The following is a 16,040-nucleotide window of genomic DNA, read 5'->3' as shown; positions in this document are numbered from 1 at the left end:
ATATTTCAAAAATAGGTTCCTCTTACCCTTGAAGCTTTGGTAGAATGAAATGGCATTTGCACATTTCTTAGGCTATGTTTGAACGCCTGCACTCAAGAAATCCTCTGCCTTATTCTTTCTAATAGTTAGGATATAGGTATGTACCACTGCTCCCTTCTTTTTGGCTTCAGTTCTTTCTTTCTTTTTTTTAATGTGCATTTATGTTTGGTCTGTATGTATGTCTGTGAGGGAGTTGGATGCCCGGGAACTTGAGGTACAGACAGTTGTGAGGCCATCTGGGTGCTGTGAATTAAACCCTGGTCCTCTGGAAGAGCAGACAATTTTCCCAACTGCTGAGCCATTTTTCTAGCCTCATGGCTCTCTCTCTCTTTCCTTTTTATTTATTCTTCTCTCATATACTACATTCCAGCTGCAGTTTCCCCTCCCCCCTCTGCCCCAACCCTCTCCTCCAGATCCCTCCCTCCACCTCCCCTCAGAAAAAGCATGCCTCTCAGGGACATCAACCAACCATGGCATAACAAGCTACAGTAAGACCAGGCACATGCTGTCATGTTGCAGCTGGACGATTGGCCTCAATTCTTAAATTGAAGTAGTGGCTCTCCATTTAATGCTACTCGATTACGAAGGACCCAAAAGGCATTATGGAACTTAAGCTTTATGAAATGATTTAAAACTAGTTTTTGGAGACTATACATAACATGAACATATTTAGTCTGTTTTAAGTTGGGCATGGTGGCACACGTCTGTAATTCCAGATCATGGGAAATGGATTTTGTAGGCTAGCCCAGGCTACGTAATGAAACTGTCTCAAACACAAACCAATAACAATCTGGACACTGAGACATTATCTCTATTTCAATACTTAAGAAGAGTTAAGCTCAGAAAAGTGCACGAACTTGTTAATGGGCATCTACAGCAGAGACGACCCAACTGTTAATTACTCCAGGCAGTTGAAGGCGTCACGGTTGGGTGTGCACATGTTTGGCGGTATTGCAGAGTCTGGTACTAGCTAGTGAGTTTTAAATTCAGCCCAGAGAAAGCAGCACAGTGACATAGTTCTCCAGAGCAGTGCTGCTTTGGGCGAGTTAAAAGAATATGTCAAAACCACAATTTGATGAGGTTCTGTAAAAAATGAGTAATATAACAAAACTGACTGAACCCTTAGAGAGGACAATCCAGGTTCTGAATCTGAAGTACGAAGAGCTTCATGCAGCACTCACTCTACCGTGCTTCCTCATCATACTCAGGTTTTTAAATAATTACTCCAGTTTCTGAATATGAGATGGTTATTTCTAGCTGTATTCCAAAGATACACCGATGTCCTTAGGATAGTACTCGTCTGCTGCTGCTAAGGATAAATTCTGCCTGTCTGCCAAGCATGTGGGCTCCTAGACAGGAGCCTGCAGTGTTGTATGTTGCAGCTGAGGCGGAAGTAGCTACATGTGTTAGTTACAATTCGCATGCATATAATTTATTTTGATGTTCTTTTTTGTGATAAACTGAAGAGTAAAACTGTCTCCTTAAATGTATTGCTCAACTAACAGAATCTTGTATTTACCTGTTTGATGTCTTATGTGCCTTATGACATGTGTTTTAACTATAGAAATTATTTATTTCCATCATTTATATCTTTATTTGTAAGTCTGTTCTTAACTATGATTTAAAGTACTTCTAGGGCCGGGAGAAAGATGACTCAGTGAATAAAGTGTTTGCCTGAATTCAGATGCTCAGGACCCTCGGTAGCACTTGTGCCTGTAATCTCAGCACACTCCTACTGCGAGAAGGGAGGTACAATCAGGACAATTCGACATACGCCTCAGAGGGTGGGGTGCCCTGTCTTAAACAAGGTAGTTAGGCCAACACCTGAGAGTGTCTTCTAACCTCCACGGGAGCGCCATGATGTATGCACACACGTGCCCTCACACAAGCACACACTCATCAAATACTTCCAGGTCATAAACAAGAACATGTAGCTCAGTGTTAAGCCTAGATTATTGCTTTCGTGAGTACCTTTTTTATAAATAAGAATTAAAATGTTTTTTCATTAATCGAATGATTAACTCAGTTTTCTTTTGCTAATTTGGCTATCCATGTTACCTCTTCAGCCTTGAAACTGTGATGAACTGACAGGTTGCACTGGGAGTTAAACTTCCCCTGTTGTGGTGATCATTTCTCAGTATCTTTCACCCCCAGCTCTATAAAGCAGCTTAACAGTTCATGGAAGCCTGCTGACCTAACTAAGTTGTTTCACTATTTTATTTCTTAAATGTAGGTGGAACAGACCCACACCGAGGTCACAGCACCTACCTCACATGGTGACCAAACACAGGTTTGTGCCAGCAGGCCACTTGTTCCTTCCCCCTTCCAGCCCTCAGTTTTTAACGTTCCCCCATTCCTCTTTCCTTAAAAATAAAGAAAGGTTCAGAAACTTCAGTGAGCCAATATTTTATCTTTATTTTTATTTTTATTTTTTATTGAACTGTGGCAAAACAGAAGCTTGCAGAAAAAACTGAAGATCTGATAAGAATGAGGAAGGTTAGCCACCTTTCACTTTCACACAACTATGCCACCATTTCACCCATGCTCATACAGTGTGTTAAAAAGACAGTGGTCCAGACTTTGATTTTTCTTCAGCAGAAATTACTCTGAGAGAGCCAGTATGTGGGAAACCTTCAAGCAGTATAGTTGTGATGTGTATTTACACACACACACACACACACACACACACAAAGAAATTAGACTATTTATTGATAGGTTTTATCCAAGTAAGCTTTCAATGGAGAAGTATCTTAATGTAATTGTGAGAGCCAGACCTATCTTTCATGTTCAGACTTTACAAGAACTTTCCCAATGGCATCATATTATTAGACCTGTTAGCATTTTGTACATATTTATCACAAAGGCCATCGTGGCAGCTACTTCCGGCATTAACCGTGTGAGTTTAAGTGCTATGTGCATATTGCCCAGCCTCAGAATGGGATGAACCAGTTCTTACTGGGTAATCTTGTTAGCTGATTGAATACAGGATACTGTAGAGATTCAGATATTGCAGTATTCGTAAGTATAAAACTCTCCAAAAAGCTAAGTGTTTTTACAGCATTTCTCCACTCTATGTTACATGGTGTTTAGAGTTAAATATTATCTTAGATTAATATCCAGATAGTTCAATTTCTAAAACAAATATAAAACAGCTTATTATGTTAGAAACTATGAAGCCAGGAGCACTGTCTATTTAAATAACATCATCACCGCTTTCCATCATTTGCAAATATTCCCTTCTGGTAACCATACTCTCTATGTGTCCTTGTGGTTCTGTGATCATTTCATGTTGGCATATGCTGCATTGCAGACATTTAATTGTTTTTTCTTTTGTTTGTTTGTTTGTTTGCCAATTTGCAGTTTGTTCCCCTGCAAGAACAACATTTTAATTTTTTATGCTTCTGTTTTCCCCTCTTTCATTTTCACAGAAAAAGAGAGAGAGACTAGATGGTGAAAACATTTATATCAGACATAGCAATTTAATGTTGGAGGTTTGTATGAACTTGAAGCTTATTTCAGTTGGTTGCCTGGAACCTTCTGCGTTCTTTGCTGATCCCTTTTTCTCTGTTCTGTGCTGCATTTGGTTTTGCATGCCACTGCATGAGAGACTTTTAGGTTTAAGGTGCTTTTTGCATGTTGGTAAACATGGAGATAAGCAATCATCTCTCTGAACTTTTAGTTTCCATCTCTCATGCTATCTAGAAAAATATATGATTGGAGCTGTCTCTCCCATTCATGGTTCTGCTGTTTTACAGAACATTCAAACATCATTGCTAAACATTTCTTGAATTTTCTAAGAGTATAAACTCTAAATATCCCAAGAAACAAATTTGCCCTTTTTTCCCCCTTGAACTGAAAAGAGTATCAAAAAAGAGGGAAAGTGATTACAATTCACTCCAGGGCTTATGCCCTGGAGATAGCAAAAGTTACTGAAGAAAGGTTGGGAGGAGAAGGAAGAAACAAGAAAGAATGGAGCCTAGCATTTGAGGGGTTGTTACTGAAGACTTAACTGTAAAAGCAAGCTTGTGAGTAGGATTTATATTTTTAAGATGAAAACACTGAAGCTAGAGAATCTAAGGAATTCCTTACTGGCCACAGAGCTGGTAAACTGATAAAGCTGGAATTTGATGTAGGAAGTTTTATGAATTTTAAGGGCCGTTTTCTCAGAAAGCATAATATATAGGAGTCCTAAGGTCCTTTTCATTACATTCAGTAGTGGCTAAATTTTTACCTCATTTTTTATACTTTATCTGGTCTGGAGCTCCACATTGGATATGAAATGTAAAACCAATTTGGAGATTAAAGAAACTCGATTAGAGAAATTAAGGAAATTGGAATTAGTCTTTGTGGAAGAAAATGAGACTAGCGTAGTTTGTACATCAGGAAAACCCCTTTACAGAAATTGAAGGCTACATTATATAACAGCTCAAGGCAGAACCAAAAGACATGAGTATAAACTCTTCCATCAGCGAGCTAACTTTCCTGTGAAGGAAACAACCAACATGGCTTCTGCTTGCAGGAAACTTACAGCGTGAGGAACTGATGGGGAGAGAGGTGAAGATGAGTAAAGAGCAACTCCATAGGTACAAGCTATTAGAGGAGCTGTAGAAGACAGACACTGTGCTCTGCTGCAGGGGAGCTCTAAGACAGGCAAGGTCGCTAGGAAGGTAGCATTTTCAGCAGTCTCCTTGCCTCGGCCTCCTGAATGTGGGTATTGCAGCTGTGTGCCACTGTGTCCAGTGCGGTAGCATTTAACTGAGACCTGAAAAAAGCTCCGTGTATTAAATATCTCTAATGTGAAGGTTTTAGGAAACTTTAAAAAGTAGAGCTCTAGCTAGCCATAGTAGCACATCTTTAATCCCCACACTTGGAAGGCTGAGACAGGACGATCAGGGGGTTGAGGTCATTCTATTTTTTAAGGCCAGTCTGGGGTAGATGAGATCTAGTCTAAAATATATATATATATATATATATATATATATATATATATAGCCTATAATGATTATGTAATCTCATTTTATTTTTGTCAATAACTACATTTTGAATATCTGCCAATATAAAGTACCTTAATACAAGTATTAAAAATTATGGATGACCTTTATTAATTATATGTATACTGAATGATGGCACAATGCCAAGCGCTTTACATACATTTTGTGTCATGTAACATAAAATCCCTGAGGTCAGACTCTTCTCTGTCTTGGCCCAAATCTGAGACCTGAGTCCTTTTGTCTTTGGAGACTAGGAAGGACAAGACATGTCCAGGGATCACCTCTTCTCAGGGTAACGTCTCCTCACTCCTCACTCCCTGAACCCGCTGTGCCAATCATATATTTGTCATTTGTTCCACGAGGTGTGCTGTGGCTTCTGAGACTCACAAAATTCCCGTGTCATGCTGTGTTTTCTTCTGTGGCATTTCTCTGAGAGGGGATTTCTGAATAAGTGTGTGTGTTTGAAATTTAAAACTACTAACTGCCTTTTGAGAACATTTTACATTTAACCAAGTGTTTGGTTTTATTGCTGCTAAAATCATAAGATGACAGGCCTCAAAAATTATCTAACCTGAACATAACCTGACATAATTTGACCATTAATTCCTTAGTTGTTGTGAAAAGTGCCCCCACAAGGAAGTTGTTGTCTGTTGCTCTGGCAGTTTTTTTAAGCACCCCTTCCTGCCTTCTCTTATCACACCCCCACTAATGCTTTGTTCTGGCACAAATAAGGTCGAGTTCATTTTTAGATCTACCGCCTCCTCCTCCATCTCCCAGAGAGAACCTGTAGCAAATGTCTATGACAAGTTCTATTTGGAACAGGTCCCTTTGAGATCTTAATTTTATTCTGTGCCCCCACAGGTTTCCAATAAAACCAGCTAAGAAGGATGGAGAAAGCTCCCTCAGAAGCGACCAGTTTTATTGAAAAATGTATTTTCTTAGATTCCAAACCAATCAAAAGCCGGGCAAGAGGGAGACAAGTCAGTGGGCCCAGCTGCTTTCACCACAGCAGCTCTTAGACATTTTTGTTTTGCCTTGTTTGCACGCTTAATCATCCCAAACGTGTTAGGTTGTTCTTGGCCCAAACAGATTTCACATCAACTCAGGAGCTGGGTCACAGACTCTCACATGCCTGTCTAGGCTCAGTTGCTCAGCGCGAGACTGAGTCTTGAGCTTGTACACGCTTTCCTTCAGCCTATAGCAGCACCTTCCCTGCTTTCAGCTGTAACTCAGGCGTTCCCCACACCCCCGCCCAAGAAGCTCATGTTCCTGAAAGATGCTCACATCTCTTCTTAGTAAGCGAGAGATGCTCTTTATGGAGAGCTACAGTTACCTTTTGGAGTTAGTGTTCTCTTTGTTCTCAAAGCAAATACACACGCTCAGTCTTGAAAAAAAAAAAAGGAAAGAAAAGCGAGTAAGTAGTTCTTGAGTTTCTTAAGGAACAGCCCCAGGGTCTAGATGTCACGCGAGTCCCTGAGTTTTTGTTGTTTTCTCCTTGGTAGCAATTTGGAGAAAGTTTTATTTAGTTAAGGACTTTCTTCCCTGCAAGGAAAAACAAAACAAGGAAACAGAAAACACATTTTGATCCCCAATTTTTTATTTTGTTTGGTTTTTATTTTTGTCTTCCAAAATGAAATTATTTCCCACAATGCCAAAAATAGATGAATCCTAAAGTGTACACAGCCTGCTGGGAGATCCTTTTAGTATCATGCTTTCCCTAGATACAGTGCTGTCCTGGTGGGAAATCAACACAGGGTCGTTTTATAGCTGCAGGCTCCAGCAGTTGTGAACTGAAACTCAACTCAACTCAAACTTTTGAGGGTATCTTTTTGTGTGTGTGTGGATGTGTATTATTAGACAAAGAGCATTTGAGTCTTTGTCTTTAAGTTTATCAGACCCTTTTTGGTCTGATTTCCTTGTAAAAAAAAAAAAAAGTGCATTTCTTTTTAGTAAAAACAAATTTGATTTTGTCTTAGCCTATGTTTTATTACCTTAGTTTTGATCATCTCTCCCTAGACTAATACCTTGAAGAGCTTTTCATCTACCTCTGATTTCCCAATATTCAAACTGCTGGAACAACTGGATTATTTTACACTATCAAGGAGAGAGCTGAGGCTCTGTTGACAGTCGCTGGAGCTCCTTTGTGGATGGTGCTGGCGATCAGAGCCAGAGCTGTGTGTGCTCACAGCACTCTGTCACTGAGCTGCAGTCCCAGCTCCAGCAAGATCCTACTCTGAATTGTATTAAGAGAAGTGAAACTGGGAGCCGTAAGGTTTTTATATTGTAGGGAAAAATACTAAAAATGGGGGGGGCATTATAGGGGTGAAGGAGGTAGCTCAGCTGAAAAGTGTGAGGAGCTGAGTTTAATCCCTAGAGCCCATTGAAGGTGCTGGGCATGGTGGTGCATGCTTGTAGTCCCAGAGCTTGAAAAGCAAACACAGGAGCCTCCGTAGAACTTGGTGGCCAGCCAGCATAGCTTGTGGAGCTCCAGGCCAGAGAGACCCCGCTTCAAAAGCAGTGGACAGTGTTTCTGACCTCTGAGGGATACCTGAGTTTGTCCTCTGGCCTGACTTGGACATGCACACACATATACACATGAGTAATTTTTTTAAAAAGTCTTTAAAGTCATTTTTTAAGATGTAGTAACAGTTGACTTTGGATCTTGGAAATAGGGATTTCAGTAATAAAATTTTGAATCAAAATAGGTCTTAATAATAGAGAAGCAAAAATATTACAGTGGCTAGAGAGGGTCTCTGCAGTGTGCAGCTCACCAAGGGCAGCAGCTTGAAGTCATTCACCATGTCTGACAGTCGTCAGTTTTCCTTTTGCTATCTCCATCCTGCCTGAGCTGAGCCTAAATCAGTTCTCATCAAGCTGAGGCTGATGGAATTGTGGGGTTACCTTCTCGGGATGAGGAGGTGGAGATCTGGTTTTGCACCCTGTGGCAGAGGAGACACAGTTAAGGAACAGGCTCTTCATGGGCACTTTAACTGCGGGAGCCTTGGGACTGTGATGCTTCACTGCTTCCACGCATAGCACTTTGTTTAAAAAAAAAAAAAGGCAAACAAATATACAGCGCTGTATATTTACAACTCAAATGCAAAATACAGGCCAGTAATGTCTGTCCTGGATGTGGTGTTTCTTACCAGTGCCCAGTCTCTGATGGGTTGCTCTTAGTGTGGTTTTTGTCCCAACTATTTATTGGTTTGTGTCTTTGTCCTTTCACCTGTAGGATTTAGACAAGAGTCAAGAAGAAATCAAAAAGCATCATGCCAGCATCAGCGAGCTGAAAAAGAACTTTATGGAATCAGTACCTGAACCACGGCCTAGTGAGTGGGACAAGCGCTTATCCACACACTCACCCTTCCGGACTCTTAACATCAACGGGCAAGTCCCTACTGGAGATGGAGTGAGTACTTTGTCCACATGACTATGAGGCTGAATGCAAAAGAATTTTAATTATGTATGTTAATAGTCTATAGGTGAAAATTTAAAGCTGAGATTTGGCTTTGATGCCTTAACAGTTTGTTGCTGCTGTAAAACATTAATAATCAAACACTCCTAATCATTTACACAGCTCAGTTCAATTGCAGGAGCCCTCTAGGCTCTGAGAAATGTTCAAAGCTGCCTGCTTCTGTCTAGTTTGTTTTTATAAACTGACTTCATGCCTGTAAAGCTTTGTTTATATTCAAAGTGTGCCTTCCAGGGCCAGAGAGTTTGCTAAACTTAGTAAGGTCACAATTGGAAGGGAGTACATTTTTTTTTTTCCAAAACTTTATTTGAACATTTGTACAACTAAGAAATGTCTGGAATGGTTGCTCACAGTTATATAAGAAACAAAAGAGGCCCTGAAACCAGAGAATGTAGACTGCTCAATTTCAGAAAAACAACTGATGATTTATTTTGCATAACATCAAACCTCCAACCAGTTGTTTTATGAGACAGTTACAATCAGAAGAGACCTGAGACACCTTTCAGAGTCTGTTCTATATTATTGTTACCATTTCCTACTTTGGAAACTCTATCCCAGAATAAATAGGCTGTTTAAAGATAGAATCTTGTCGGATTTACATTTAAAAGTCTTTATCTTTTGCTAGTTTGCCCTCTGTGTGAACAGTCACCATAACTTAAATGACCGATCAGATACTTGGTGACTTTGTACTTATTCTGACACCCAAACAATAGCAGTTCTAGTTGAGAAAGGCAAAGCAATGTCCCCAGTAAAAATCTGAGTTTACCAGACTGCCCTGTAGTCCTACTCCTGTGGGGCTGAGGCAGAGGCTTGCCTGAGGGCTGGAGACATGGCTCAGTGATTAAGAGCACTGTCTGCTCTTTCTGAGTTCAGTTTCCACCAACTAATGGTTGGCACATGTGATCTGGTGCCCTCTTCTGGCATGCAGGTGTACATGCACATAGAGCACTCATATACATAAAATAAATAAATAAATTTTAAAAAAAGGATTGCCTGAGTATAGGATTTTGAGGCAAAATATAGTGAGATTCTTTCTCAAAACAAAACAAAAATTGGGTTTAAATTTTTTTCAAGATTCTTGGTAAACTAGCCAGTTATGTCATTTATAATTTAGATTCTGGAACTGTAGACATGGATAAAAATTCTTCTGAGAAAACCATTTATATTTTTCAAATTTGGATTAAAATTAACTAGCAGTTTCACAAGTGAGGTGGAAGGATGCCTCTGGAAGAGGCAGCTTGAGTAGTCCCAGGGTGGTAGGGTAGATTCCGTTGTTCCCACACGCTGTCTGCTTAGACCCTGCTCCTGGACATACATGCACGTTGGTGCTGTGTTCTAAGTCTATACTATGTACTTTGAACCTGGAAAAATTAGAGAATTTCTGGGTGAAGCCATCACTCTGGAAGGCAGGTAATTCATTTTGATGTGTCCTCAGAAATAAGACTCATAAAGGTCCAAGGGGAGTTGTGGTTTGACTTGACTGAGAGGAAAATGCTCTGAACAAGCCCTTTGTCTTGTTGGGCCTGTCTATAGATTAGATGGTCTTAGATGTCCTTGCTTCCTCCGATGTTCTACATGTGAACGGCTTGTTGCCATCTCATCTAGTAACTCCTCCCTCTTATAAACTGTAACTGTATGGTTTTCGAGAAGTTCTGTTTTGAACTCTGAAAGTAGCTTGAAGAAGTAACTTGATGCTGTCTTGGATGGCACTGGGTAAATTTGTATTGGTCTCCATTTTCAGAAAATAGCTTATGTCTTTGAATAGAAACCCTTTAGAAATCATCCTCGGGATGATTTTTGGGCATGGCAGTACAATTCTTTGAACTTTAAAGAAATTACTTTTTACAAACTCAGATTGATCCATGAGAAGTACTCAAATAATTTTACCTTTACACACACACACACACACGCTCCCTCAGAATGCATGTTTGGATAAATAACTATACTGTCTTAATCTTTGAACTGGGACAACCCCACTTTTTGGCATTTCTTTTTATGGTTAGGCTAACACTTCTGTCCCCTGGGGAAACCTCTCCTACCTTTGGCAGCATTGCTTCTTGCATTGCAAGGCAACTGAATCTTATATAATTTGTGTATGACCAGGTGAAGAAAACTTCTACCCTCCCCTCGGAAAGAAAGGTTGGTGGGCCAGAGGTAAAGCTGCGCTATGACTGTGCTGCTCACTCAGAACTCGCTCCTGTCATGGCACTAAGCAGAGAACCCCCAGAACTCAACCACAGCGGCTGAATAATTGTTTTCTTTTGGCTATACTAGTAAATCCACACCCACAGCCTTTTGGCCTAACATACCACATTCCCACTGCTGCAGCATCTGCAGTTTTCAATTTGCTTCTTTCGGCGCATGGCTGGTTGAAAAGCTGCATGAAGATGTTACTGTGTACTCGGAGAGAGAATTAATTTAATTATACCCTGTTCTTTTTATGTTGTCTTTCTTCTCCCACCTTATCTTCATTTAAAAATCATTATAATTTTGCATCCTGTCTTTTTCCTTTTATTCTTTTTGCTGATCAGTCCCCTAGCTACTTTCTCCCTGATACATATCACTTAGGGGTGTGCAAAGAACCAGTATTCAGCTTCCAGACTGACCAGAGAAGGCTAGCTCAGCTAAGAGAACTCAGAGCCAAGTTTTTCCTTTCCTAGATACCACCTGCCTTGACTATGGATAGCAGAATACAGAGATGCAGGGGGAGAAAAAGTCCAAGTTGGCCAACTGGGGGAGACTTTCCTTAAAAGTTATCAAAAGTTTACTATAACCCTCCATAGTGATCTTCACTGTCTCAGTCAGGACCCAAGCTGTGCCATTGCTGAGGTCTTGTGGGGGCTTTTCTTTTTTTCCTTGTGTTTTTCTTTATTTTCTTGTTTTTATTTGTCTCTGCCCCACTCTAGGGTATACCCTGGAGGCAAATTATACATTTTATAATTTTGCTCTTATTTTTCAGTTTTTAGTACTTCTGTTCCCCTGAGAAAAATCTTATACTGAGCTATTGCAATTAAGTCTTATTTTGGAAGAGATAAGAAACGTGCTCTTTATATTCTGCCATTCTATTTGTTAATAAAAGTAACTTTATTCATGACAAGAAGAATGCTTCATTATTGACATTGCCTGATCCGCTGATGATTGGCAGCATCAAAGAAATTAAAAATGACCTGGGATCGATATGTGGGGGAAAAAATTCTGTTCATGAATAGGCGCAACAAGAAAATAAGTGATACAATGAAGGGAAGCCAGTTATTGCTTGAGTTTTCAAGTATTCCAATGCTCATTTACTTAAAAATATTAAATTTTATTTTGATTAAATAGTTAAGCCTGCAGGGTTATAGAAACTGCTAGGTAAATTGCCAAAGTAAAGAGAAGCTAAAAAAAAAAAAAAAAAAAAAAAAAATCAAGAGCATCCAAAAGATCTTTCCATGCCTTTGCACATCCCCAAGTATCACTTTCAAGCATTTTCCATCTGTCATTTTGTTCATCTTTCTCTGTCTTTCTTGATCCTCTACTGTGAAAGCAGACACAGGAACGTGCTCTGTTAGTACAGGGTGAAGAGAAAATTAAAAGGCCAGAGAGATCCACTGAAAGAACCTTGCCCCAGCAAGAAAACGAAGAGCTTTCTCCTAAGGTTTCTATTCCAATCCCCGAGGAACACAAGGCTCTCAAAAAGTGCCACCTCTACCCTAGTACTCTCCCGTCTCCTCGTATTCCTTTCATGATGTCTTTTCTCCTGGTCCTTGCGCTGGCTGTTTGGTGGTTGATCTTTCTGTGACTGGAAAAGAGGGTGCTCATCTGACCTGTCAAGACTAAACCATTGAACTACGTATACGGCTTCAGATGTGTAACTGCCTCTGTTATACCTCCAATCCTGATCATTTACTGTCATAGGGACCTCTTGGGGTCATTTTTCCTGTCAATAGTCAAATATGAATTTTTGGAGAGTACATATTGTGAGGAAAAAGGAGTAGCAATGGATTGTCTAAGCCATCTTTCTTGCCCCAAAGTTAACACATTTAGGCAAATCAGATTGAGGCGCATGGCAGGTGGTACTCACCCCAAAGCGACCCTGCATGCTTTTACTGTTGACCGTTGCTTTGTCCTCCTTTTCAGTGTCTCACATAGACTGGGACACTCCGGAAACATTGGATAGGCAATTTTCCCAGTCTTCTGCAGCCATTTATGTGGCAGGGGCTCTGTAGTTTAAGAAGAAATTTAACTACCCAACCTTTCAAAAGCCTTAAAATGATAGTTTAATCCAAAAATCCATAACCACTCCTTTTCTTAGAGTGTCAAATCCGTACGTACAAAGGCCTTTTCTGGAAGGGGCTTTGACACCTGTGGCCTTTTTGTGAGTGTTTATGAGCTGTATGGGATAGACAACTTTATCCTGTCTGGTATGTAGAAGAATTATGCAAATGTTAAATACTGTCTTTTCATACATAGAGAATTGATTTAGTTTAGGGAAATGGTGCTGGTGTCCCTTGGCCTCCAGCCAGGGCTGAAAATTTCAGACTACCTACCTTTAAAAGTCCTGAAGTACAGATTAACTCAAGATCTGTATATAAACACACTTTTCTCTAAATTCAAATGTTGTTATTTCTTTATGGCATAAATAATTATGCTAGAAGCAGTATTTACTGTTAAAATAAGCTTAAAAGATACTTTGTTTCCTTGTAATTCAGACCTGTTCTCTTACTTGTGTTGAAATCAATTGTTTCTAATCATTAGCCTTGGAGCTCTGCTTTTATTGTGACATGTGTCCAGTTTGCATGTTGACTATGAGGCTCCCTGTTGTAAGGCCAGCACACCCTTCTCAGAGAACCACCTGGATGCCTAAACTGGTGGGTTTTCACCTTCCAATATTAACCTTGCATGATGTCGCTTGCTTTCTACGGCATTTGAACGCATTGATCTGGATGAGTTGTTAACTTCTCAAGTACTGTTTTGGACTCTGAGTTAGTAGGATCATCACGTTGAGACTATTATATTTTATATTTCTTCTAAGTGATTTTTGGTCAATGAAATTTCTAAAGATGGTTTTTGCCTTTGAAAAGATGGAGGGGGAGGGAGAAAGAGAGAGGGAAAAATAGAAAAAGCAAGATTTTTGTTGTTGTTCTTCAGTGTTCACCAGTATTGATCTGTTGTCTTGACAGATGTGGTTATCTGATATTACTGAAGACTGCTATGGTATGCTCTGTCATTATTGGACTTAAAAAAAAAAAACTGGAAAAAGAAGCGTGGACCAGGCTAGATTAAAAAAAAAAAATCTGGATATATATGGTTTGTGTTACAGGCTATGTCTATTTATAACAAATATTTTGTAAATAAGCATATTTATTGATTCACTTGTAAGAAAAAAGGGATTGCAAAGCCACCTGAAGTACTGCAGAAATGCTTTGCAAGGTAGAACCTGAGAATCATAAATATGCCCCTTTGTCTGCACAACAGATTTCCTTAATGAATAACAAATGAAGCTAGCATTGGTTATGTTACTGTAAGTCTTTTTTTTAGGAATTAAAAGGAAAATAATCTTACAATTTTATCAGTACTTTTGTAACTTCCAAATTATATTTCCTACCATTCTAGTTTTCATCGTTGTACACAACTTTTTATTAATTATTGTAAGCGTCACCCTGAATTTTGTTTCCTTTTATATTAGAATCATTTCAAACCCATTAAATGTTTAGTGGGAGCCAATGGTGCTGTTGAGTGTTCTGAAGTATGGCAAGGCTCTTCAGAGATCTTTGCTGACAGGAGGATGCCAAGCCTTTATAGTGAACACAGTTGATGAACGTGGGTTTAAAAGATATATGTCATTGTTATCAGAGGATAAACATCGGCTGTTCCGGCCCTGTATGATCTTAAGTTAATGCTGCCAATATTTGTATAACAAGAAGCTTCAAACAGCATTTCTTTCTTTTCCCCACTTCACTCCGTTCTCAGTGGCATGGACATTCCAGGGGCTGGGTCTCACTTTACCCTGGGCCAGCTTCTTAGTGGCAGCTCCATAAGTAATTTGGACTAAGGATATTGATACAGGCCTTGTATCATCTTGGATTTTAGTCTTGTTTTCCTGTGAATCATTTCCAGGGTGAATTGAGGAGGTCACTTAACTGTCTGGTACCCATATTTCTACTTAGTACCTTACAGACAAATCTACCTCGTGAGAATGAATCTGCAGCATGTTTCAGGAAGTGATGATGGTTCAGTCCTCAGTCTCTGAGGGGCTAGGAAGATAGAACTCAAGGAAAAAGCAGACACACACAAACCTCTTGAAATTCTTATTCTGGAAGTAAGCAAACAGCCATGTTTATTTCTGTCTGCTCCTGGTTGATATTTGACCAAGCATTTAAAACTAGTAAAGTTAAAAATGCCTTGCCAATTTTATCCCACTCTTAATAAGTCCAGATGGTATTCTTTGAGCAGAGCACACTTGGAATTAGGCCAGCTTCTGTATTTTAAACGTTTGTTTTTTTTTGTTTTTTGTTTTTTGTTTTTTTTTTAGCTGTTTGCTTATTGTTAGCATTTGTAGTATGAAGTAGATTGCATTTGCGAGTTTTACAACTTTCTTTACATAACGTTAGTAAAAACTTTAACGAGAGGACTGACAGTTGATCAAGAGTAAGACTGGGGCCCCCTCTGGATCTGTCCTGCTGTCATCAGAGAACCTAGGTTTTTTTTTTTGTTTTTTTTTTTAGTTTTAAGGGCTTTTAATTTTTTTTCAAGATTCTTTTTTTTTAATTGTAATTTATTCACTTTGTATCCCAGCTGTAGCCTTCTCCCTCATCCCTTCCCAGTCTCGTCCTCCCTCCCTCTTTTCCTCCCATGCCCCTCCCCAAGTCCACTGATAGGGGAGGTCCTCCTTCCCTTCCATCTGACCCTAGCCTATTAGGTCTCATCAGGATTGGCTGCATTGTCTTCCTCTGTGGTCTGGTAAGGCTGTTCCCCCAATTAGGGGGAGGTGATCAAAGAGCCAGCCACTGAGTTCATGTCAGAGACAGCCCCTGTTCCCCTTACTAGGGTACCAACTTGGAGACTGAGCTGCCATGGGTTACATCTGTGCAGGGTTCTAGGTTAGCTCCATGAATGGTTCTTGGTTGGAGAATCAGTCTCAGAAAAGACCCCTGTGCTCAGAGTTTTTGGTTCTGTTGTTCTCCTTGTGGACCTCCTGTCCCCATCAGATCTTTCTATCTCCCCTTTCTTTCATAAAATCCCTGAACTCTGCCCAGAGGTTGGCTGTGAGTCTCAGCATCTGCTTCGATAACCTGCTGGATAGAGTCTTTCAGAGGCTCTCTGTGGTAGGCTCCTTAAATCACTTTTGTCGTGGCTTCTATGATTAAACCCACAGGACACTCCGCACTGTCAGGATTCAGTTACTTTTAGAGGTTATCACCAATAAGAATATACGCTTACACTTCCCCTAGCGGTCATTTATTCAGAAAAGGCAAAACCAAAATGAATAACTGCCTCACTGCTGCTCCCTCCAGTAAAGATCCAAGGAACTCTGTAGGGCTGCCCTCCTTCTCTTTTAC

General features: G+C 40.0%; 1 protein-coding gene across 17 annotated transcripts in view; it reads left to right on the top strand.

The window, feature by feature from the left end:
- Positions 1-16,040, top strand: part of Epb41 (erythrocyte membrane protein band 4.1) — a 140,186-nt gene that overhangs the window by 95,093 nt on the left and 29,053 nt on the right. For 3 of the 17 annotated variants that reach the window (XM_055611031.1, XM_055611030.1, XM_055611037.1), the window contains exons 13-14: positions 3,468-3,530; positions 8,263-8,439. In XM_055611031.1, the coding sequence (XP_055467006.1) occupies positions 3,468-3,530; positions 8,263-8,439 (240 nt within the window). Of the gene's footprint in view, positions 1-2,272; positions 2,330-2,493; positions 2,536-3,467; positions 3,531-8,262; positions 8,440-10,605; positions 10,642-11,033; positions 12,098-16,040 lie in introns of those variants that run through there. The other 14 variants (XM_055611041.1, XM_055611040.1, XM_055611034.1 and 11 more) reach the window with 9 other exon arrangements.

Source organism: Psammomys obesus, unplaced genomic scaffold, assembly GCF_907164565.1.
Source record: "Psammomys obesus unplaced genomic scaffold, mPsaObe1.curated_primary_1811, whole genome shotgun sequence".
Lineage (NCBI taxonomy): Eukaryota > Metazoa > Chordata > Mammalia > Rodentia > Muridae > Psammomys > Psammomys obesus.
Note: the sequence above shows the minus strand (reverse complement) of the source record. Positions and strands in the feature narration are given on the sequence as shown.